Source organism: Dipodomys spectabilis, unplaced genomic scaffold (genome assembly GCF_019054845.1).
Source record: "Dipodomys spectabilis isolate Male_0828 unplaced genomic scaffold, ASM1905484v1 ptg000115l, whole genome shotgun sequence".
Lineage (NCBI taxonomy): Eukaryota > Metazoa > Chordata > Mammalia > Rodentia > Heteromyidae > Dipodomys > Dipodomys spectabilis.
This window is the reverse complement of record NW_024870792.1, coordinates 16,312,081-16,336,330: the sequence shown is the minus strand read 5'-3', so window position 1 is coordinate 16,336,330 and position 24,250 is coordinate 16,312,081. Positions and strand designations below refer to the sequence as shown.

Sequence of the window (24,250 nt, the reverse complement as noted above, 5' to 3'; positions counted from 1 at the left end):
ATACATAGCATGGGTCCCTAAAGTCTCCATCAACTTAAAGAGCCTCTAGCTCCAAGGTGGTGCTAAAACAAGAATGGAAATGCATCTAAAGAGAATAAACTCTTACTTACTACGTCATCTTCTGGTTAGAAGAGTCATGAGGAGAGGTGTTCCTCTCATGATTTCACAAGTTTAATTATAGATAAATTCAGCCATATTCCATTCTCAGACTTTGACTCTATATAACAAATAAAAGATAACTTACTGGTGATTCAATGTCCTCTAGGAGTAAAACAGAACAGCGTTCACATTTCAACAAAGTTTGTGCTCGATGCATTATTTTCTTGACAATTTTCTCCAGGTCAGTCTGTTCTTCAAAGAGGTCATTAACCACCTCTAGCAAAGCCTGAGAAAGAGTAGATGGTGCATTTAGGTGGATACAAGACTGAAAAGTAATGACATTTTTTGTCTTTCAAAGTCTCCATATACTCTTTGCTCTAATATATCGTTTTTTGTGTGTGATTAAGTTTTAAAACATTTGTGCTACTTAGCACAGTTCCATCATTACATTTTATAACACACTCCTTTTTTCTTTCGGCCAGTTATTCTTTTTAATAAAACTATTAGTTACTTTAATTACAAAGGCGATGTACAGAGGGATTATAATTACATGACTTGAGTAATGAGTACATTTCTTTCATACAGTATCTTCCCTTCCCTCATCCTCTCCCAGTCCTTCCTTCCCACACTCTTAAAGTTAAAAATACAACTGGAGAATGAGAATTATCCACATAATGGGAATCATGGAGTCATTAGCTAGTAGTTTCCCCCACCCACTACTGTGGTTTTGCAATGTGAATAGGTAACTTAGTTACTTAGTTCTCTCCAAAGAACATATCTTTTAGAAAACTACAATCTCTAACAGAAATAAATAACTTCATGGTTGAACCTGAAACTTATTTTCACTAATGCTAACATGTTTTTACTAACATCTCACAGAATTGTGTAAGAATTATAGAATTTTAATGTTAATTAAGGTTCAGAATATATATATATGTGTATATATGTGTGTGTGTGTGTATATATATATATATATATATATATATATATATATATATATCCCACAGCAATTTCTCTACAGAAGAAGAGAAAACACTGCCTGATTCCCAACTGCCAAGGAGAACATTTAGATAGTACTATATATCTCTGCAACACAAATATCATTAGATTTTCTGTTAAAATGGCAGGTTATAAAGGAGGCAACAATGCTTGATAAGAAATGTACTCGTTATCTTGCCCATGTAATTGTAACTCTTCTGTATGGTATTCTCACAATAAAAAAAATAAAGCACACAAATTAAAGGAAAAAATTATAACGTCAACACTATGTATTTACTTAAAACTAATTTGATATAACCGGTCACTTTTTCTGGCTAAATGAGTTTGCGATTTATGCTTTGAAATTTATTTGTTTGGAATTTTTAATGACATGGGTGTTTTCAGAGCCTGCAAAATAATGGGCTAGGTAAAGTTGGTAGAAATTATGCTTCTATCAAAGCAATCAGAGAATTATGTGGCTAGTGAATTGGTTTCAGGGAGTTTTCATTCAATAGAATTAAATAAGTTGTGTGGTCTCCTGCCTGACCTCTCATGAAAGAAATTCATGAATCTTCAGGTTCACATCTATTTAGTATAGTGTTGATCATCCCAAGGGCATAACTAATTTTCAATTTTAGTAATGAATTTGATTTATGCTGAAACCATTTGAAACATGTGAACATTTCTTATCTGTGTCTATTCAGATAGAAAAGCATTTGAATGAGTTAAGGGATCCATAAAATAAATCTACTTTATTGAGCCAATGAAAGAGAAACAACGTTCTTAGGTAGCTTTCCTTCTGAAGAAAGACTGTGTCTGTGGCACAGGGCCATATTTTTTATGTGGCCAAAAGCAAAGAGAAACATCAGGAGGTAAAAGCAGCCCTAAACGAAGCCTCACTTACACAGCAAACCCTATTAGAAGTCAATGTACAACAATTTCATGTTCAAATACAACATTAAAAACAAGACAACTGCCTGAATAATTACAAGCAAATTCCCTGCTATTAAGGGGGAAGTATTATTTCCTTAACCATCCAGATTATTACTTCAGATGGATCATATTAACTGAACAATTATTTAACTTTTCAATTTGTTGTGACTATATGGAGAGCCTCTGGGACCTATATACAGGAACATTTCTCTCATAGGAAAAACTAATGTGCTTAGAGTCTTGCACTGACAAATCGTATTATAGTAATATTATTGCTTCTAATTAAAAATTGCTGCTTTATCAGCAAATGATGAAAGTTTTACAAATCACAATGCAGACTAGTTCTAGAATAGGATAAAGGGAGGAGAAGATCTAGAGATATGCAGTTAAACAGTCACTGGAATATTTCATACAGTTGAATACTTCTTAATGTTGTTTGCCTTCCAAGAAACAAATGTCTGCACTTTCCCCCTCCTCTTCTAGTAACCTTCCTTTGCTCCTGGGATTATCTTGGATTTTACCCCCTTTCTTTCTCTTATACATCCTTTCCTAGATTAACCCTGAAAATGCTTTGATGTTAAATACCTTCTATATTAAACCTTAATCTTCAGTCCTAATGTTATACTCCCTACCCCAAACTTAAGCACCTACATTCAATTGTTTACTTGCCAAATTCACAAGCCAGAAACCTTTTTGTTGTCATTCCCCATATTAGGAAGCCCTGTAATTACACTTCTAACTTGACTTTAATACAGCTTCTAACTCCTTTTCCTGCCTCTAATTGTCTGTCATCTTCTCCAACCAGAAGATAGAGTGTTGTTCTTTAAAAGTAAATTGAACTCAGATCAAAAATCTTGTAATAGATTTTTCATCACACCCAGAATAAAGACAGAACTTTTGACGTGTCCATAGACCTTTTTAGCATCAGAGACCTAATGAAAGTCATATCTTTGTCCTTTTTCTCCTGTCCTGCTCTACTATTTTCTCTGCCATCTTATATATATTGACGCAGGCCTTTCCACCTGATAGGTCCTGAAATGCTCTTTCCAGATCTCCCTGTGGCTCTTCTTTTCCATTTCCTTTAGGAATCTTCTCATATACCATCTCCTTATGACACTTTCACAATAATCTTTTAATACAAAATCTGCCCGCCACACTCATCTATATCCCTTTAACTCACTTTGTTTTTCCTTATAGTGTTGATCACTATCTGAACCTGTGTTTTGTCTTTTCTCTATGGTTTCCACTAGATAATAAGTTCCAGGAGAATAGAGACTTCAAATGGCACACAATACACATTGTTGAGTGAATAAATGAAGTATGTCAAACACAAGAATGCAAAGACTAATAAAACACAAAGCTTCCTTAAGGAGTTCATCATATAGTTGGAGAGGAGGATCATCAGCAAATATTATAAGGCACAGTGATGGGTATCTACAACAGAACACTGACATTGTGTACAAGGAACAATTAGCAGAAAATGCGGAGATCTACTGGAAGGCTGAGCTGGGTTCTGAAGGACACACAAAGTAGTGGAAGGGGAAAGAGGGACGGACAGGAGGCATTGGAGACAGAGGAGAAATGTGATGAAAAGCAGGCTAATATGAAATAAGCAGATTGTCTTCCTGGAAGTCAGAAACCAGATTGCCACAGTGTCAAGTGAAAGGAAGAGACTGGTAAACAGGGAGCTAACAATGAAAAGAAGCTCCAGATCACAGAAAGTAGACAGTGCTACAATGAGAATGGCTGTAAGGTCAATGAGACTCAGTTGAGGGGTGAGGGTGGGAGAGTCCCTTAGTATAATGCTTGGCAAGTGAAACTCGCAAGCAGGCAATTTAACCAAGAGATTAACTAAGAGATTCAAACTTCTTAAAAGCACATTTTAAAATACATGTCTAAGTTGTGACCGTACTCTTCATGTATTTAATTGTGAAAGAAATGGCTGGGTGCTGTAATGCTAGCTACTCTGGCTAAGATCTGAGGATGGCAATTTGAAACCAGCCCAGGCAGGGAAGTCTGTTAGACTCTTATCTCCAATTAACCACCAAAAAAGCCAGAGATGGCACTATGGCTCAGGGACAGGGACAAGGCCCTGAGTGCAATCCTTAGGACCAGCAGAAAAAAGTGGGAGAATTCTAATATAATGTAATCATTGTTTGATATTTTTGCATTTTATGAGCATTAAGTGTCTTTGGGTTGTTCTTTTTCTATTTAGTCCTATAACTCTTGAAAGCACTTCTTGTGAGTATTTTTCTTTATTAATTCTATAAAATAGTTATGCAAAATTGTCCCAAGTAGCCAGGCACTGGTGGCTCATGCCTGTAATCCTAGCTACTTAGGAGGTTGATATTTTAGGATTGTAGCTCAAAGCCAGCCCAGGCAGGCAAGTCTGTGAGACTCCTATATCTAATAAACTATTCAGAGAAGGCCAGAAGTGATGCTATAGCTCAAGTGTTAGAGCATTAACCTTGAACACAAAGAAACTCAGGGACAATGTGCAGGCTCTGAGGTTAAGCCTCAGGACCATCAAAATAAATTAATAAATAATTTGTCCCAAGAATCTTGGGATACTCTTCCAGAAAACCTTTCCATTGAAAAACAAAATCTTGGAGATAGGTGAAATCATGTTTGTAGCATACTTTTCTTCTTAAAGAAACTAAATTGTAAAAACATCAGCTAATAGTGTTATTGTTTCAAAGCTACATGCAAGCAAAGCTCTGTCTGCTGCCTTGTAGTATAAGTGTGAGACTAATTTCTTCCTCTTTCTTGTCTTTTCTTTTTTTTTAAATGGAATCAGTACAGTGCCCGAGAAACAACAGCAGAGGACTAAAATTCACTTTGTTTTGGCATACTGCTTCAAAGGACTCTTCCTCCATAGCTTGGCAGAAGTTTACAAATGAGGAAGAGTGCTGGATTATACAAAGATCATCTACTGTTTGTAAAAGAGATAATGACTCACAGAAACCAGAAAGCATTTGTCAGCAGTGTTTCCTCCTACTCACCCTGCTTCTTTCGTATTCTTTCCTTGAGGCAGCAAAGAGCTGGGCATTGGATATGGCAATTCCACAAAAAGGAAGATACATCTGCATCACCTGAGGCAAAGAGAACATTAAGAACATTAAAACAGCTATTTCTGAACTAAAGTCATTTTTTTCTAAAAGCAGAGGCTTGATTGGAATACTTTTTCAGCCCAAAGGAATGAGCATAAAATTGTTCATACTAGTAATGTGTGTGTGTGTGTGTGTGTGTGTGTGTGTGTATACATGTGCACATATGCATACACACCAGTACTGGGGCTTGAACTCATTGACTGGGCTCTGCCCCTTAGCTCATGGCTGGCCCTCTATTACTTGAGCCACATCTCTACTTGGTCATGTGGTGTGGAACACAGCTAGTACAGAATTAGCTGGAGCAGAAAATGAGGCAATTGAGTAGCTACACAATGGATAGACTACATTCTCTGTCATTTTCTTTATGCTCACCTCTGACTTAGGGTTCCTGAAAGAATTTTGGAGCTCCAAAGATTGAAATTTTAAGAAAGACCTCTTGAAGAAGAGAGAGAAACAATGCAACTTGTACTAAGAAGAAGTACAAAAACATGAATTCATTCTTAAAGACCTTTTTGGTACAACTTCCACAAATCTTCCCAAGAATTTTGCATACTGCCTTCTGAAACCAGATGTTCCCTCTGTTAACCTTGTCTCCCTTTCCTTATTCTTCTTGCACATGCCATAAAAAGTTTGTCTATTAAGCCAGCATGAAGCTGTTGACATGCAGCTGCTAGATAGTTCTCCAGGATTTCCCTGCAGTTATCTAGGATGAGACCACTTTTAACATTGCCTACACACACAGAAAACACGATCCTTGGGGCTGGGAAGGTGGCGCAGTGGTAGAGCACTTGCCTTGCATGCCTGAGGCCCTGGGTTCGATTCCTCAGCACCACATAAGCAAAAAGAAAAAAGCCGGAAGTGGTGCTGTGGCTCAAGTGGTAGAGCGCTAGCCTTGAGCTGAAGAGCTGAGGGACAGCGCCCAGGCCCAGAGTTCAGACCCCACGACCGGACCTCCCCCCCCAAAAAAAAAGAAACGAAAAGAAACACGATCCTTATAGTTTTCTAGTTTTCTTTGTGATTCTTTCTTGCATGGGCACAGTGGTTATGATGCAGATAAAGAAGAGAAATATGAGTTACTGCTATCTTTTTATTTTTTTGCCAGTCCTGGGGTTTCAGGGCCTGGGCACTGTCCCTGAGCTTCTTTCTCTCAAGGCTAGCCCTCTACCACTTGAGCCACAGCATCACTTTCGGCTTTTTTTTTTTTTGAGTAGTTTATTGTAGATAAGCGTCTCACATCGTAAAGTTCATTTGTCTTCACAGTGTCTTGTACATCTCATTGTTACAATGGGCCAACCTGTATCACTATTTAAGCATTTTATTTTTCCCTTCCCCTCCCCAAATTTGAGAAGTGTATATACAAGATGTAGGGCACCAATATCAAATACAGTGAAAATAGGGGTTATACTATGTGGGAGGAACATACAAAGAAACAAAAAAAATCACATGGTACATTATAAATATGGGCGGGGAGTATAGTTTTGGAGGTGAGAGATTAGGGATGGTAGGGGAAAAACAAAGGAGGAGGCAACAATGCTTGATAGGAAATGTACTCATTACCTTGCTCATGTAACTGTAACCCCTCTGTACAGTATTTTTACAATAAAAAACACATTTAAAAAAGTCTCACTTTCCTGCCCAGGAACCTCAATACTCAGATTTCAGCTTCCTGAGTACAAGTGTGAGCCACCGGCAACCAGCCTTATTTTATTTTTTAATCTTTATTTTTATTATTCTACTTCTGCAGAAGGATGACTTTTATTTGTTTTTACCTTCTGGGACCATATCTAAGGATGCTAATAGGCAACTAGAACAAAGAATGTGACCATAGGAACATGTGAAATATTTTCCAACACATACAGCCTTAATTTGCTTGATTTGTAACACCAGTATTGAGCTCTATCAGGCATTGTGTATAATTTAAAAGAACCTGAATTTTATATTAGTAAACTTTTGTCCTTTTAGTGGTTTTCTGTGTGAAATTTAACAAATCACTTAATCTCTCTTAACCTTTTTTCTTACTTGTAAAACATCAGGTTTAAAGTACTCTTTAGTTCTATTATTTGATGAGCCTAATAGAAAAATTGGCAAGCTGAAATATTCTATTTGCTAGATATTACATGCTTGTATCTTACACAGATAATAATCATTTATAACATTGATTCCCATTGTCAGCCCTTTCACCAATGAAGCAGGTATGATTCCTGGTATCAAAGCATGATATTTTGCATTTAATAAGTACTCTATCCATTTGATCCTTGCAACTACATACAGTATACCAACAATCCCATTTTAATGAGAAAATTGAGACTTTTGAAGAACGCATCCAAAGTTGGGAGATAATTGTGTGTGGCTATTTCATATTTCTGCGTATCTTGCAGAAAGGCTGGCTCTACTTTGAGTGAATAACTTGGAAAGTAGAGATGTCTCCTTCCACATCACAAAGTAGAACAGTTACTAATATAAAGATGATACCTCCTTTTAGGCAGAGACCAAGTAGGCATATGATTCACTGTGAAACACTCAAGCTCTTTGCCTTTTAAGAACCTCTCTTATAATGCAATTCACTCTGTATATAGTTATCAGGAACTAACACGAATGCTAACACATTGGCTATTGCTATTGTTATAATAAATTATCCTTTGACACAAAGAAGTCTCATATCATTTGCCAGAATCTTTGAGACTATAGCAGAAAAATCTGCTATCTTTCAGGTAACTTGCTACCTTTCAGGTGTTGTAAAACTCAGACTTCAGTTCCTAACAGGGTCACCTAGATGGAAGGTAGTCAAGCTTGGGGTGTTTTGATTTGCTTTGTTGATGGGATCATCTATACATTTATCTATCTATCTATCTATCTATCTATCTCATCTATTTATGTTGGCTGTACTAAGGTTTGAACTCAGGGCCTTGACTTCTCCAGGAAAGATTTCTATCATTTGAGCTACAACACCAGGATTTTTTGCTTTCGTTAATTTTTTAAAATAAGATCTTGCTTTTTGGTCCAGGCCTTTCTGGACCTTCATCCTCCTTATTTATACTTCTGGTATTACTGGGATTACAGGCACATTCAGGAGAGCTTATTTTTGAATTCAAGTAGTCTGACTGACAAATCTGCCTTCCTAACTTCTATGTTGTTCTGCATCTCAAAGTAAGCATATATTTTTAAATCATTAGTGTGGTGATCTAACTGCAGCATGATAAGGCTGCTGAGACTAGGAGTAGATTTTTTCAACTTAAAGAGAAACTTCTCTGAGGAGGAAATAAGATTGGCAAATAGATACCATGAAGAAATGCTCCACTTCTCTAACCATAAAAGAAATGCAAATCAAAACAACATTGAGATTCCACCTCACTCCAGTTAGAATGGCTATAATCAAGAACTCTAATAACAACAGATGCCGAAGGGGATGTGGACAGAAGGGAACCCTACTGCATTGTTGCTGGGAGTGTAAACTGGTTCAACCCCTTTGGAAAGCAGTATGGAGGTTCCTCAAAAGACTCCACATAGAGCTCCCCTATGACCCAGCAATCCCATTTTGGGCATTTACCCAAATGATCACAAATAAGGCTATACTAAAGCTACCAGCACAACTATGTTTACAGCAGCATTATTCTCCATAGCTAAGATATGGAACCAACCCAGATGCTCCTCAGTAGATGAACATATCAAGAAAATGTGATATATATCTCTATCTATCTATCTATCTATCTATCTATCTATCTATCTATCTATCTATCTATCTACATACATACAGTGGAATTCTATGCCTCCATCAGGAATGACACTGCCCCATTTGTTAGGAAATGGAAAGACTTGGAAAAAATTATACTAAGTAAAGTAAGCCAGACCCAAAGAAACATAGGTCCCGGGCTGGGAAGGTGGCAGTGGTAAAGCACTTGCCTTGCATGCATGAGGCCCTGTGTTCAATTCCTCAGCACCACATAAGCAAAAAGAAAAAAGCCAGAAGTGGCACTGTGGCTCAGTGGTAGAGTGCTAGCCTTGAGCTGAAGAGCTGAGGGACAGCGCCCAGGCCCAGAGTTCAGGCCCCACGACTGGACCAAAAAAAAGAAAAGATATGTACTCATTATCTTGCCCATGTAATTGTAACCCCTCTGTACAGTATTTTCATAATAAAAAAGAAAAAGAAAAAAGAAAAAAAAGATGGTGCTAAGTGAAATGAACCCCAAATAGAGACACAAGGCAGTTTATCTTTGTTGCTGTTGTTTTTAATGTACTATGTGATTTCTTTTGTTTCCTTTGTATGTTCTTCCCCCATGGTATAACCCCTGTTTAATACTGCATTTGATTCTGGTACCTGAATCTTACATATACATTTTTCTAATTTGGGGAGTGGAAGAAAAATGTGGAAACAAGGATAAAGGCTGGCCCATTGTAGCAATGAGATGTATAAAACACTATGTTATAAATGAGCTCTACAACTTGGGGGGGGGGGGGAGGGGGAGGAGTTGAGGAGGCAGGGAGGGAAGGGATGGTAGAGGAAAAACAAAGGAGGAAATGTACTCATTACCTTATTCATGTAACTGTAACCCCTCTGTACAGTATCTTTACAATAAAAAATTTTTAAAAAAAGAAGTAGATTCTTTCAGCATGTAAGCAATCGGCAGTAAGAGACTGCAGAAGCAGGAAATCGTTCTGGTATAGCAGGTGTAATCTGGCTTCTAGAGGTTAACAAGTCACCAGGTCGTAAACTGCCAAACAGGGCAATTCCTAAGCACAATGCTGACCATACTGATAGGCATCAGAATGTATTTATAGAGACCAGAGTAAAAGGTCCAAGTCAAAAAGAAGCTGCCTTTAAGTGAGCCTGTTAGCAGATAGCAGGATCCCAATATCCAGGTGAGGATTTAAGAATCAGATTATATTCCTAGAGGTAGAGGGAGGGAAATAGCAGAAGAAACGAAGAGCCATTGGTCAGGTATTCAATGAGTGGTGCAATGTGTCAGAAATGCAGAAATGATTGTAAATAGAGGTGGTGGCAAAGTAGAGTCCTCAAATAAAATCCTGTGGTGTAGCTTCAACTATAGGGTGGACAGTGGGGTCAGGAATTGGGAACTAGGCTGTCCTATGGGCCCTGTCTGCCAGAGGACCCCTGTCTAGGCCTACTGAGAGCACTGCAATGTCACAAGAGAGCCTGAGAACAACCCAATGTCAAACAGTCATTTACTGGCAAATCTCTGTTCTCATCACCTTTGATTCTCTTAAGTCTAGTTTTTTCTAAAGAGAATTGAATTGGCAAACATTTCTTTTCATATTCACTAAACTAGTTTCTGGCGAATGGTACAATGTATTCTTAAGAAAACATGTCAGTCAAATTGTTAGATTAGTTCTTTAATCTACCCCCACTGAGCCCGAAGACAGCCTTCAATCAGCCCTGACAGAGGAGTGACACTGTTCCATCCTAAGGAAAATGCACGCTGCAATATTCCTCCATATTGAATGTCTAACAACTATCAGTTTCATGAGACACTCTCATATATATGTAGCACATCCCTCACATCCCAATGTAACTTTAATTGTTCTTTTCTTAGTGGAGATTAGAGAAAACAAAACAAAAAAATCAGCTAACATAAACCAGTCATGAAGTATTTACATGGCATTTGGAATGGGAAGAGAGGCTCCTGCTGGCTTATTCTGTATACTCTAATTTATCAAGTTTATGCCTCCACAGTTGCATCCACACAAACGCAAGCGGCAAAACTAACATCCACTTCCCTCTACTTGTTACATACAGATGAGATCAATTTAACAGGCATTGTCTCACTGTCTCCTCATGTCAGACACTGGGTTAGCAATGTCACATTTACATTAAGTCACGTGATACTGTCACTACCGTCAAGCTTCTTGCTTGTATCAATTATGTTCATGACATGATTACTAGTCAGCTCAATCTCCTTCAATTGTTGCAGAGAAAATAAAGGTTAAAGTTCAAGTTTCAATCTGCAGTTGAAGACCTTCAAAGGTTTGGCCTTAGATGTATCTCCTAGATTAAACATTGAGCCAAACTGGATGTTTTCTCTAGTTTATTCCCTCAAAGGACACCCTAAATAATCTAATTCTACTATATCTGTATCATCTACCTCATCTGGCATTTTTCACCTTCAACCCTCCATCTCCATTTCTGTCTATTGAAATTTTAATAATCATTTTTAAATGTGTGATAGTTGTTATTTTGTTGTGTACATTTAAAATAATAAAATAGTATATTAATGCTAAAATCTCCCTCTTTCACATTTTCATTTCCTTAAATTATAGATTTATACATTTCTGATGGGAGCATACACAGACTGTAGCCACTTTGTGTAAGTAGCTGCATTATTATAAGACTTACCTTGCTTCTTATTTTGTTTCTTGAGAGACAGGAGGTGAGGGAATCTCACTGTATAGAGTATAGTGAAGACTGGCTTTGAATTTTCAATCTTCCTGCCTCAGGAGGATTACAGGTGTGTGTCATCACATCCAGTTTATTAATCCTATTATAAAAGCTCAATTTCAAAGTAATGTTTGCCAAAATATTCCCTCCACATAAATCATATAGAAAGATGTTGCACAATAAACAGCCATAAAAGTTAGAAATGTCTCCTTCCAAAGCAAAGGGAAGAATCATTTATTCTGCAGTATAATGAAGATAAATATCTTCCACTGGAGCAGAGGGCAGATTGACTCACTATTCTAAATTGTTTAGGTTCTGTGTATTTGAGAGGCCTTTCCTATAACACGGTTCCCTGTGTAATTTGTGTATGATGCTAGTGAACATTTTATCACAAGCCACAAGCATCCGTGCACATATCATGAAGACTGTTTATTTGTTCTGTTACGTATATGTTGATGAACTCTGCACCAGAGTCACTTTATCTGCATTTGTCACAGGAACAGTTACTGTGTCTGTTAAATTTCTTCACTCCCTTTTTTATTGAGCCAATTGGTTTTGAATTTATTTTCTCATTCTATTTTCCCCCTCCCTTTTTACTACATTTTGTTTCCTTTTTTCATAATTAAAGCAGAAATCTTACATGCAACTTGGAAAAATCCAAATTTAACATCTTTAGTGGCCTTTCAAATAAGCTGAAGACCATGAAACACCTTCAACTTCTCAATACTATTTTTGTGGTTTACATGTTATATTCTTCTTAGCTCTACCTTGTTATTAAACTTGTTGTTATTGTTGTCATTGCAAATCAATACTGTTCATTTAGATTGATCTACAAGTATACCAGTTTTCCTCTAGGATATCCTTTCTTTCTTCTGAGATTGTTTTTCTTTTTTCATTTTCTTTTTATAGAAACTCCTTAAGAGTATCTTCTAGTGTTGCATAAACATACACATGTGTTAATACTATAACCAATACTAAGAGGTAAATCAGTTCAATATACTATTCAAGACCTATCATTATTTTCTCTCAGTCCTTAGAAAACATTATTCCCTTATGTGGCAGTTGGTGCTGCTTAAAGGAATCAGCTGTCAGTCAACTTTTTTGTAGATAATGTCTTTGTCTATGGCTTCTCTGAGACCTTCTGTGATTTGGCAGCCATTTGTACTTTCTCAGCTTACTTCAAAGACTTAACTGAATCTTAGAAAATGCTAACACAAATATACAGTTCCTACCGTGTCATAGTATAGCTTAAAATTTTCAACTTTATGGTAGAAAAAAGGCCACATGTTAGAAGTAAAAACTGTACTTGTAATTTGAATTTTCAACTTATCGAAGTCCAACAACATTTGATGTAATATCCTCCTGTGGTCCTGGGCAGTGGCAGCTGCAGCCGCTTCCAGCAAGACCTGTGTGCACAGGGTAAACAGCCCATGCTCAATGTGTTGGTAGCTTTGATGTGTTAAATCCATCTGTGATTTAGAATGTTCTCAATTTACTATGAATTATGAGAAGGTAATCCCATCAAAAGTCAAAAAAGCATCTATATGTATGCTAATAATTGTCAAGGATGGAGATGATATTACGCTTTCCCTACTCATTTTATACGGAGTGTGGATACTCATTAACACAGGGAATATCCTACCCAGTGTCATTCCTTGTCATTGCAATTCTGCACTTGTCACCAGACTACTGAACTGTGGAGACTCAAATGAGAATATGATTCATGGAGATGCTAAATAAATGTGCAGACAAATATATTTCTGAAAAGATGGAGTAAGAAAAAATTTAAGCAGTATAGTAAAAGGAAATGAAAACCCAAATGGTGCAAAGTAGCTCGTGCCTGCAATCCTAGCCACTCAAGAGGCTGAAATTGGAAGGATTGCAGTTTTAAGCCCACTGGGAAAATAAATTAGCAAAACCCCATCTCAGCCAAGGAAGAGCTAGGTGTCATGGTGTGTACCTAAAATCCCACCTACGTGGGAAGAAAAAAAGTAGAATTACTATCCAGACTGGCCAGGACAAAAGACAAGACTCTATTGGAAAAAAATAACAAATAACAAAAAAATAACAAAAATAAAAAAATAACCAAAGTGAGAAGGGATTGGGGCATGGCATAACTGGTAGAGCACCTACCTTGAAAACAAAGTACTGAGTTCAAGGCCCAGTACTCAGTGGGTTTATGAGATCACAAATAAAATATTTTACGTTTTTTTTTCAGTCTCAGAGCAATAGATGGTTTTGAAACAAATAATCAAAATACAATGAAAAACAAAAACGATGATTGATAAACTGCTTTATTCTGCTCTTCCTAAAGTATTTCTTTTTATTTAAAAAAATCCGAATTCAGCTTTCATCATCTAGTTCCTGAATGCCAAAAGGTCTGAAAAGCCTTAATGACTGAAAAGCTAATGAGTCCATGCACCCGTGTGCAGCACTTTTCAGCTTGAAAGCATTTTGTGAACATTGGCTAATTAATCTTTACAACATCCCACTCAGAAAGGGAGTTAAACTGAAAATCATTAAACAATATAAAAAAGTCACTTTAGCTCTGGAAACTCATGAAAGTATCATTAATAAGCATAAAATCTGAGCATTGGGCCTTCCATCAATGTACTAAAGAAAGACAGTAGGTGGCCAGCCTTTTCAAACTTGCAAACCACAGAGAAAGGCTATTAAAGCCCCAAGGTCTGGTCTAGTCCAATTATGCATCATTAAAGAATGCTGGAGGTCTTTGCTGGGGACTTGCAGAGGAACCTGGGGCCATGCCCTTTATGGACTCCACTCCTGGAAGGCAAAACAGCATGAAAAGCAGCATCACTGTCAACTAAATGAATGGGTGAGAGAAACTATTTCCATCACCAGTCCTTGTCTCCCTTTGTGCAATTGTAAACTCTACCCAGAGTTCCTTCTGCCTTCAGGCACAAATTGTGAGGCCACGCTTCCCTGATGCTAGGCCCACTGGTTTGGAACCAAAGATGGTTTATGAGAATTATAATTCAAACACTAAATAAACTAGAGTTATTTAAAAAATAATGTATCAAACTATGAAAAAGCCACATTATTTCCATGTAATGAGACAATCTCATAAATACTTTAGAAATGAAGTGTTTTATTTATTGTAGAGATACTGTACAGAGGGGTTACAGTTACATGAGTAGGAAAGGCAATGAATACATTTCTTGTCGAGCATTGGTACCCTTCCCCTGTTGTTGTCCCACTATCCCTTCCCATTTCCCCCCCCCCCCCAAGTTGTAACATTTGTTTCCAATGTATTGCCTTGTGGGTATCATTGCTGCAATGGGTCATCTTGTGTTCTTCTTTCAGCATTCTGTTAATCTCTTCCCCTCCCCTCACCAGATTAGACAAATGTATGTACAAGATGCAGGGTACAAGCTGGGTGCTGGCGTCTCACGCCTGTAATCCTAGCTACTCAGGAGGCTGAGATCTGAGGATCACAATTCAAAGCCAGCCTGGCCAGGAAAGTCCGTGACCCTCTTATATCCACTAAACCACCAGAAAACTGGAAGTGGCGCTGTAGCTCAAGCGGTAGAGCGCTGGCTTTGAGCTGAAGAGCTGAGGGACAGCGTCCAAGAGAGTTCAAGCCCCACTACCAAAAAAAAAAAAAAAAGATGCAGAATACCAAAATCAAGTACAGTGACAACAAGGGATATTCCATAGGGGAAAGAACATAAAGGAAACAAAACATCACATACTACATTTAAAACAGTAACAACAAAGACAGATATCTTGTGTCCATATCTTGGGGTTCATTTCACTTAGCCTCATCTTATATGGACATATGTACATACCTGGCCATAAAATATCAAAAAGAAAAAGTACCCATATTTTCACCACTCAGGTGTAAATACTACTGACATTTTGGAGTATGTCACTTACATTTTCTTTTCTTCCCTGGCCCAAAACTAACTGTTTCTTCATGTAATATTTTATCTGGTTTTTTGTTTTATTAGGCAACTATCACTTATTTTAACAAATTTCTATGGAAGCAATATATCCAATTTCATGGTCCAACAAAAGAAAATGTATACAAAAAGTTAGATTAGTAGTGGCTTGTGCTAGCAGTGGTAGCAGGATAAACTGTAAATGGTCTCAGGAGGATTTTGGAGGGACCTGTTCTAAAATTGATTCATTGAGATGGTCCCACTACTCATATAATTAGGAAAATTAATTGTTCACTTGAAATGGATTGGTTTTATTATATGTAAAATATACTGCAATAAAGTTGTTCAAATTACTATTATAAATATTACACTGGTATGGATCAATGTAATTTACTTAGTCGATCATATAACGTTGGACATTTAGGTCATTTCCAGTTTCAGATGAACAATCCTGTGGTTAAACAGCCTCATAATTAAATCTATGTATCCATAACTAAACATTCTTAGACTAATGCCCTATTATTGGAACTTACTTATTTTATTCAACACACATATGTATCCCCATTAGGTAATATTTTATATGCTTTATTAATATTAAATCACTGATACATTTTATTTTTAAAATAATGATTAGCAATGCACACATTTTTACTTTTTGTTTGCTAAAAAATATATAGAAGTTTGCCAGGTGCCAGTGGCTCATGCCTGTAATCCTAGCTACTCAGGAGGCTGAGATCTGAGGACTGCGGTTCAAAGCCAGCCCAGGCAGGAAACTTGTGAGACTCTTATCTCCAATTAACCACCAGAAAAACAGAGTTGGCATTGTGGCTCAAGTGGGAGAATGCTTGCTTTGAGCTGAAGAGCTGAGGGACAGTGCCCAGGCCCAGAGTTTAAGCCCCAATACCACCACCACCAACAAAAAAAATGTATAGAAGTTCATATAAAATTCTCTTTTCATTCCTTGTCTGACTTACCAACCAACCAAGGAATAGTGCCTCCCAGCCTTTGCAGTGTATTTTTCTTTTCTAATGAACTTTATAATAAACCGCCAAAACTAGATATTGGGAGGTGATTATAAACACAAACAAGATTATACTATGAGTTATTCTCTATATCTTTTATTTATTTAAGAATATATCTTGGAAATCTTCATATGTCAACTCAAAGAGATCTATCTTCTTGGTATATCTCTGTGAAATACTCTAAGGGGTGGATTTATCAATTACTAGACATTAATTTTTCCCAATTTTTCTCTATTACACAGTATACTGGTGTGAACTTTCTTACAAATATAGCTTTTTACACATAGAAAATTAATTCTCTTGGACATATTCCTAGAAGTTAAAACTTAATGATGAAGAAATCCATGCATTAAAGTATTTTCATAAGTACTGCTCAATCATTGACTAAGAGTGGTTCTACCAATTTATATGTCCACTAACAGTAATCCGAATATTCATTTACCCACTCACACCACAGTGACGTTGTCATTGTTTTTAAATCTCAACTATTAGAAAGATAAAAGCTAATGCTCATTTTACCTTAATATATGCTTCTTTGATTACTTCTTTGATTGACTCTTTTTCATAATTTTTAATATATTTTTAATTATGTCTTTTGCTTACCTTTATAGTGGTTATTCATGTATTTTTATTGCATAACAAATTTTTTATGTTTGAAGAATATTAACCATTCTCCATGTTACAAAGAATGTAAACTTGGTTGTCAGAGATTGTTATCTGTAGTTCAGTAGATCTACAAGCTACAATTGCTTTTCTAAGATAAATAAATATAATGGCTCAGTAAACTTGGCCTCTTCTCTCTTAGTGTGAAGAGCTTTCCTAAAGATAGCTACCTATAGAATTCTGTCCAAGTTATTTTTATAAGCAGGTTGACCTACATAACTCATCCTGCCCATTTTTTCCATCTGTCTCTGTAACTTACAGCTCCTGCAAGAAGTCAGCTTGAGACACAGTTTGATAGGAGTATTACTGACCTTAGTTACCAAGTTCATTATGATTCCCCACTGATCCAGCCAAGGTATAAATGCAGGAAGCTATGCTATGTGGTAATTTAGGGTATCAATACCCTGAGGCTAGAAAAACCTTATTATATCCCAATCATCCTGTATGAATGGAAAAAAAAAGTCCTCAGACTATTTTCTGGAGAGAAACACATTGTTTTTCTTTCAATTTGAAAAGTATCCATACTGTTTCCATGAGTAAGTATCATGAGCCTACCTTTCTCTCTCATTTATCTCATTATTGCTGGTCTTATACTACTGGGCATTTTATATCAATGGAATTGTAAAATATGTAGGTTTATGTGCTGTTTTTATTTAGTATATTGTTTTGTGTGTGTGTGTGTATGTGTGTGTGTGTGTGTGTGTGTGTGTGTGTGTGTGCATGCGTGCGCACGTGTGTATGTGCTAGTACTAGGTCTTAAATTCAGGGCCTCATGCTCTCACAAAATACTAACACTCTATCACCTGAACTATTCCTACAGTTCTGGCATTTTGTTGGTCCCTTGGAGATAAGAGTCCCTGGGGTGTTTGACAGGGCTGGCTTTAAACTGTAATCCTCCTATGTCTCTAAACTTACTTTCTCTCCGTGACCTCTGTCAACTTCCAAGCCCAGGTTTCAATCTCTGATCTCTGAAAATGTTGCTTCTTCTATTTTTATAGTCTAGTTTTAGTATTTTTGGTGGTAGATTGAACTGAACTCCAATTTCAACCATATTAATCAAACAGGTACCAAAGTCTTCTCTTCTCATCTATGTACTTAATAGTCACCTATGAGATGCTTCTGCAAGTTGGCTCTCTGGATTTGACCTTTTCCCTGTGCATTTCACATTGCCAGGTGACCACAGGACATCACATTCATCACACCCATTTCAAAACCAAAGGTATCATCATAATCTCCTTGGCCTCCCAAAGAAAGAAGATATTCCTCTAATTTGGCTCTGTGTGTGCCAAATAAACACTTTTTTCATATCACCCAGTTTCAAATCCTGGAATCATCTTTGCTTGCTATGTATATACAGGCATAAACAAGTCATAGCAATTAGGCAGCTTTTGAAACTTCCATACCCTTCCGGACTATGGCACAACTTACACCATCTCTGGTAACAATCCCTGAAGATTATGGGCCATCATTACCATAGTCAATAATCTTTGCTTGTCCAGAAATGCCATACATTTAAACATACTCTATGTCCCAATGGAACCTGCTATTTTCCAAGGGTAAGAAATACTATAAATGTCTTATACTCAATTTTAACTCATTTTTTTAAAAAAGCTACCTTTGTATGAACATTTTATACCACCTGCAGTATTTTTTTCAAAAAATCTCATTAGGAGTACATCAGAAAGTATCTCCATTACTGAAAAATATGGTGTAGTATGTTATAGATGCTTGAAGAAAACATAATAATCTTAAGAAGAACAGTGAGGAAATATAAAATTGCTATTCAGAGACACAATATTCAGAGGGGATTCTTCTACTTGTATAACTTTTTATTTTTTTCTGTTTTGCAAAAATAATTCATCATCAAAATGCAATACCAATGACATTGATAATAAACTGTATTTTTTTAATTTCGAGTAATATTCTCCAGTGAAGTTTGAAACAGAATTAAAAAATATATACTATTAATAATTAATTATTATAGTATCATAAAGTAAATACTATAAATATAAAAGCCTAGATCAAAGGCATAAGTTGTATCTACAAAAGACACAAATGACTACTCAGATACTTGACCTTTAAAGTTTTGCCTAACAACAAACAATTTTATGCAGGTCTAATCATTTACCAGAATGTGATATGAAACTTCTCTAGAAAAAAGACATTATCTGCGTAGTTCATGAGTAATTGAGTAATATTTCTCATTTTGTATTTTAAAACAGCCTAGTGTTGGAACTGGAAAATTATCTTCACAGAAAAAATGCCTTATGGTCCCCATCACACATTCTACTTTTTGCTCATAGTCAGTCTATACATGCACGGTTTCATCTTAAGGTGCTATTTTTCTTCTTAGACATAACAAGCTTTCATTATTCTTAGTTTTAAGAATGAGGGAAATGATCATTCTCAACAGCAAAATCAAGCTACTAAGTGTCCAATATAATAAATTTACCCAATATAACTTATTTGGAAAATTTATCATTAATCTTTATTTTTCAGGATAATATCAGTGTTTGAAATTTCCTAAAATTTGACATCTATCTCTAAAAATATTCTTAAGTTCCTAAGAACATTAGGCAGATCTTTCTGAATACCAAGCACAATATCTGGTACACAATAGATATATACATTCTATATGCTCGTTAAATAAAAGAATCAATTAATAATTTGGTGCCAATGTATCTTCTGCATTCATGATTAAAATTTTTAATACTTCCAAATTTCCTGTAAAAAATATGTTAAGCTCTGACTTTACAAAGTGACACAGTGCAAAAAGGGTAAGGATTCTCAATGTGCCCAGGGAAAGCAGCATTATGACAGGAAACAGAGTAGCTGTGGCGGGCAGACTAAGCTAGTTTTCTAGGAACAAAAGCTAAAACAACTAAAAAAGCCTGTATTGAGCTCAACTGCAGATCTAAGAGGATGTTGGCTATTAAAGATGCAAGCATTCCGAACTGAGTGGAGACCAGAGAGAGAAACAAGCAATCCCATTCGAATCTTCAACTTTTGTTATGAAAACAATAAAAGATGAAGTCAAATTTTTAATGATACCCTGTAAAATATCTAATAAAGCCTAAAAATGTTATACATAAAAAATACATTGACCAGACCAGAAATGCAGATGTTATTTTATTCTAAAATGTAATTTCCTATTTAATAGGTAACACAACTTGAAAGAAAAACAGTTACAGATCTTCCCCATCTCTTCTTTTTTTTTTTTCTTCTTCCTCTAAAGGGAAAGTTCAAAATGAGAGCCCTGGCCTTACATTCTTGTCCTTACTTACTGACATCAACAGTAACTATATTTGGAACTTCCATCTATATATTATAACAACCATGGCCACTATTAAATCAGAGCCTGGCCCAAACTGGTGCTGCAAAAATGCTGTCTTCCAAGTAGAGTTTCAATAATGCAGTTACAGGGCAGAATTTTTCTTATTAATATCTTGGTAAATCTACTCTTCCATGTGAGTTTTTATTAGATGCTTGTCAATTGACCATGAGAATTAGACAAGGCTGAAAGAATTTATAAGATGCAGTGTCAAATCCATAAAGAGAGTATAAAATCAATCACTGATGCAATATTATTTTTTCTCTCTCTACAAGATAGTATAGAAAGTTTTTCATAAAAACAGTTCTTAATTTGCTCATATGCACACACACACAATATATACACAATATATATGTGTGTGTTTGTGTGTGTCTTCATGGTTTTATGTTTGCTTACATTCCACCTGTTGTTGACCTTTCTTTTAGGCATAATACCAAGGAAGAAAGGGTGTGGTGCCAGTCTCATACAGAGAAGGAGCAACTTATAGATTATCCCATATTTCCTTGTTTTGAGAGAGATTAGAAAAACAACAAAAAGTGAGTCCTTCGATAGCTCAGTTGGTAGAGCGGAGGACTGTAGAGGAGAAAAACAACAAAAAACTCTCTGAACCTATATCAGTTTAGAACATTAACAGAAACAAACCAAACACCACATATCATTAGAAGCATTATTTATGCTGTATTGTTAGTAGCATCCTCACAACACATACCAACATTCTTAGTAAATGCTTCTAAGCAACTTCAGGAGACTCCTTTTTATTTCTAGAAAAATATCCTTGAGTTATCATCTGTGCTTCTACCCACATTTTAAAAATTGAAATGGAATTCTAATATTCTAGTCTTTGTTTTATAATACTATAATGATAAGGAAAGTTTGTAGCAAAATACTAGCTCCAGACTTTTTCTACACTATTACTAAGAAAAAATTCTATGTCTAATGAAATCAACTTAATATTTCACTAACAACAAAATTTTGATTCACTGATACTTAATTTAATATGTCCTCACTGTTTACTTAATGTCAGTGGATAAAACTCAAGTAAACAAGTAGGAAATAAGGAAACTTGAGAGCAAACAGCTCCAGGCAATGACTCATGGAGATTCAAACAGGAAATGGATCAAGTTCCAGCTTTGGGATTGTAAAGGTTTGAAGGAAAAAAATAAAAACGAGTCCTAAAACTGTTCCAAAGGAGAATTGATGATTGAAATATTGAATATTTTCAATATTCCCTAACTATTTATTGATTTTATTTAACTATAATGGTAAGAACAAAATCTTACGTATTACTTATCTGGGCTTTGGGTGGGAGGGCGGGGATTGCTTGCTTGCTTATTTCCTCCACTCAGTCTAGCAGTACTCATACATTTCTGGACAGACATAGCTAAAATCTCTGACCACTATGAGGACATGAAGGACTTAATTACCCTGTGAAGTTTTCATTCCAAGTCAATAAGAAATCAGCTGCACCATGTAAATAATCTCTTTACTAGTCTTCCTGTTTCCAGTGTTTCTCCGGTGACTTCTGCCCTCCTTTTTGTCATCATTTACATCCTAGGTCTGACTGTGTCATCTCCTGCCTAAACATACTCATCAGCTCCCTAGTGCCTGCCAGCCAGTCCTTCCATCCCTTCACAATCCAGCCCTAACATTGACTGAATTCTCTTTGTCTACCAGTCCTCAGACAATTAGGATGTGTACTTACAAAATAAAATATAAGGCCATACATTATTGGAGGGTTTTGGTTTTTGTTGATATTTGGTTTTGTTGAAATTGAGTCTCACTATATAACCTAGACTAGACTGAAAGCTTTAACTTCCCGCCTTGGCCTCTCAAGTCCTGAGATTATTTGTTCAAAAGGCAGTGGGGGAGTGATCCAAGATGGCCAACTGGAGACAGTGTTGTATCACAACCCTTTTTTCTCAATCAAAACTATAAAGGTCTAATCCAGCTCAAGAGTGGACAATAGGCAAAAAAGCAAGCAGTCAGAGACTACCACCAATCGAGAAACATCGATATTTACATCTCAGAAAGAGGAGAAAAAGCAACAAAGAAAATACCACGTCTGCAGAACCAGAGCTGAAGAAGTGGGGTACAGCCTCCAAATGGCCAATACTTCTGCACCATGCAGTACAGCCCGCTGCTTTGACTCGACTCCCCACCTCCTGCCCTAACTGATTGCCATACAGGATGGACCCAGACATGCCACTGTTGTCACACTGCAACACAGAATAGTAATCCAAGGAAAAGCCAGCATGTGTGGGACATAGGAAAGCGGCAGAAGGAACAGAAACAAGAGTCAACATTCTGAGCCTGGAACTAAGAGACCACATCTGTCTGGTTCAGCCTCCTACTAACCAGGTGAGAGATTGGTGCTAGTGGGGAGCTCAGGACAAAGGACAAAATTTTGTACTTGGAACTTGGTGCTTGGGGGAGCCCTGAACAAGGAATAATGCTTTGTGCTCAGAACAAAGAGACTGTGCTGGTTTTCAATAAAGAGAGAGAAGCTCTGAAAAATGACCAAATGGAAGCCAGATAAATAAAAAATAAAGTAGAAAGCCTCTCCAGCAGAATAGATGACATGGACAGAGTCTTGAGACTTGAAGACAGAGTAAATTTAATAGATAGAAAGGAAGTAAGCATACAAATAAAAATCCAAGCAACAGGAAAGAAGTTTGGAAGAACTTAAGAATCAATCAGAAAAAAAAAGACATAAAAGAATCAATCAGAAGACCTAATTTGTTCCTGATGGGTATAGAAGAAGGAGAGAAGAAGCAACTAAAGAGATAGGAAATATATTTAACAGAATTATAGCAGAAAAGTTACTAAACATTCAAAAAGAAAAGTCAATTTAGGTACAGACTGTTAAAACACTCAACAGGCCAAATAAGAAAAAAGCCTCCAACTACTACGCTGTGATCTAAATTTGCTCAGTAGAGAACAAGGAGAAGATACTTAATGCAGTTAGAGAGAAAGGACTGATTATCTATAAAGGAAAATTGATCCGAATAACTGCAGATTTAAAAGCAAGGAGGGCTTAGCATGATATATGCCAAGCATTGAACACAAACAGCTATCAAATAAAAATACTGTAGTCATCCAAACTTTTGTTCATGACTGAAGGGCAAATAAAATCATTTTATTATAAACAATAACTAAAACAATACCTCACACCAAACCAGCACTATACAAGATATTCAAAGATGTCCTATGTACAAAAAATCAACAAGAACACAAAATAGGCAGAGAAAACAGATCTACCAGATAGATATAGTAAGAAGATAGATTCAGACCAGCAGAAGAGACGCATCCACTAAAAGTGAGGGTAACATGACAGGAGTTATCACATACTTCTCAGTGAGCTCAATTCTCCAATCAAAAGACATAGAGTAGTTGGATCAAAAGTTGACACCCATCCATTTGCCTGCAGAAGATACATCTTATTAACAAAACTAGATATCTACTTAATGTGAAACGCTGAAACAAAGTCTTTCGTGCAAATGGCCCTCATAAACAGGCCAGAGATAAAACACTTATATCACATAAAACAGACTTCAAATTAAAATGAGTAAAAGAAGGCAAAGAAGGGCATTGCATATTAATAAAAGGAACTCTCAGTTAGGAGGACTGACAATTGTAAACATCTATGCACCAAATACTTGAGCTCCAAATGTCATCAAACAAATACTAATTCACCTAAAAACACATATAGATCCAAATACAGTGATTGTTGGTGACTTCAACACACCATTGCTACCTTTGGATATATTCTCTAGGCAAAAACTCATCAAAGAATCCTTAGGGCTGAATAACTGCATTGACTA

The 24,250-nt window shown here is 36.4% G+C and overlaps 1 protein-coding gene across 1 annotated transcript in view; it reads right to left on the bottom strand.

Moving 5' to 3' along the window:
- The window catches only part of Pde11a (phosphodiesterase 11A), a 338,087-nt gene that overhangs the window by 208,822 nt on the left and 105,015 nt on the right, over positions 1-24,250 (bottom strand). Inside the window, exons 3-4 of the mRNA XM_042688315.1 lie at positions 5,013-5,102; positions 245-385 (exon numbers count right to left, since the gene is read on the bottom strand). Of these exons, the coding sequence (XP_042544249.1) occupies positions 245-385; positions 5,013-5,102 (231 nt within the window). The remainder of the gene's footprint in view (positions 1-244; positions 386-5,012; positions 5,103-24,250) is intronic.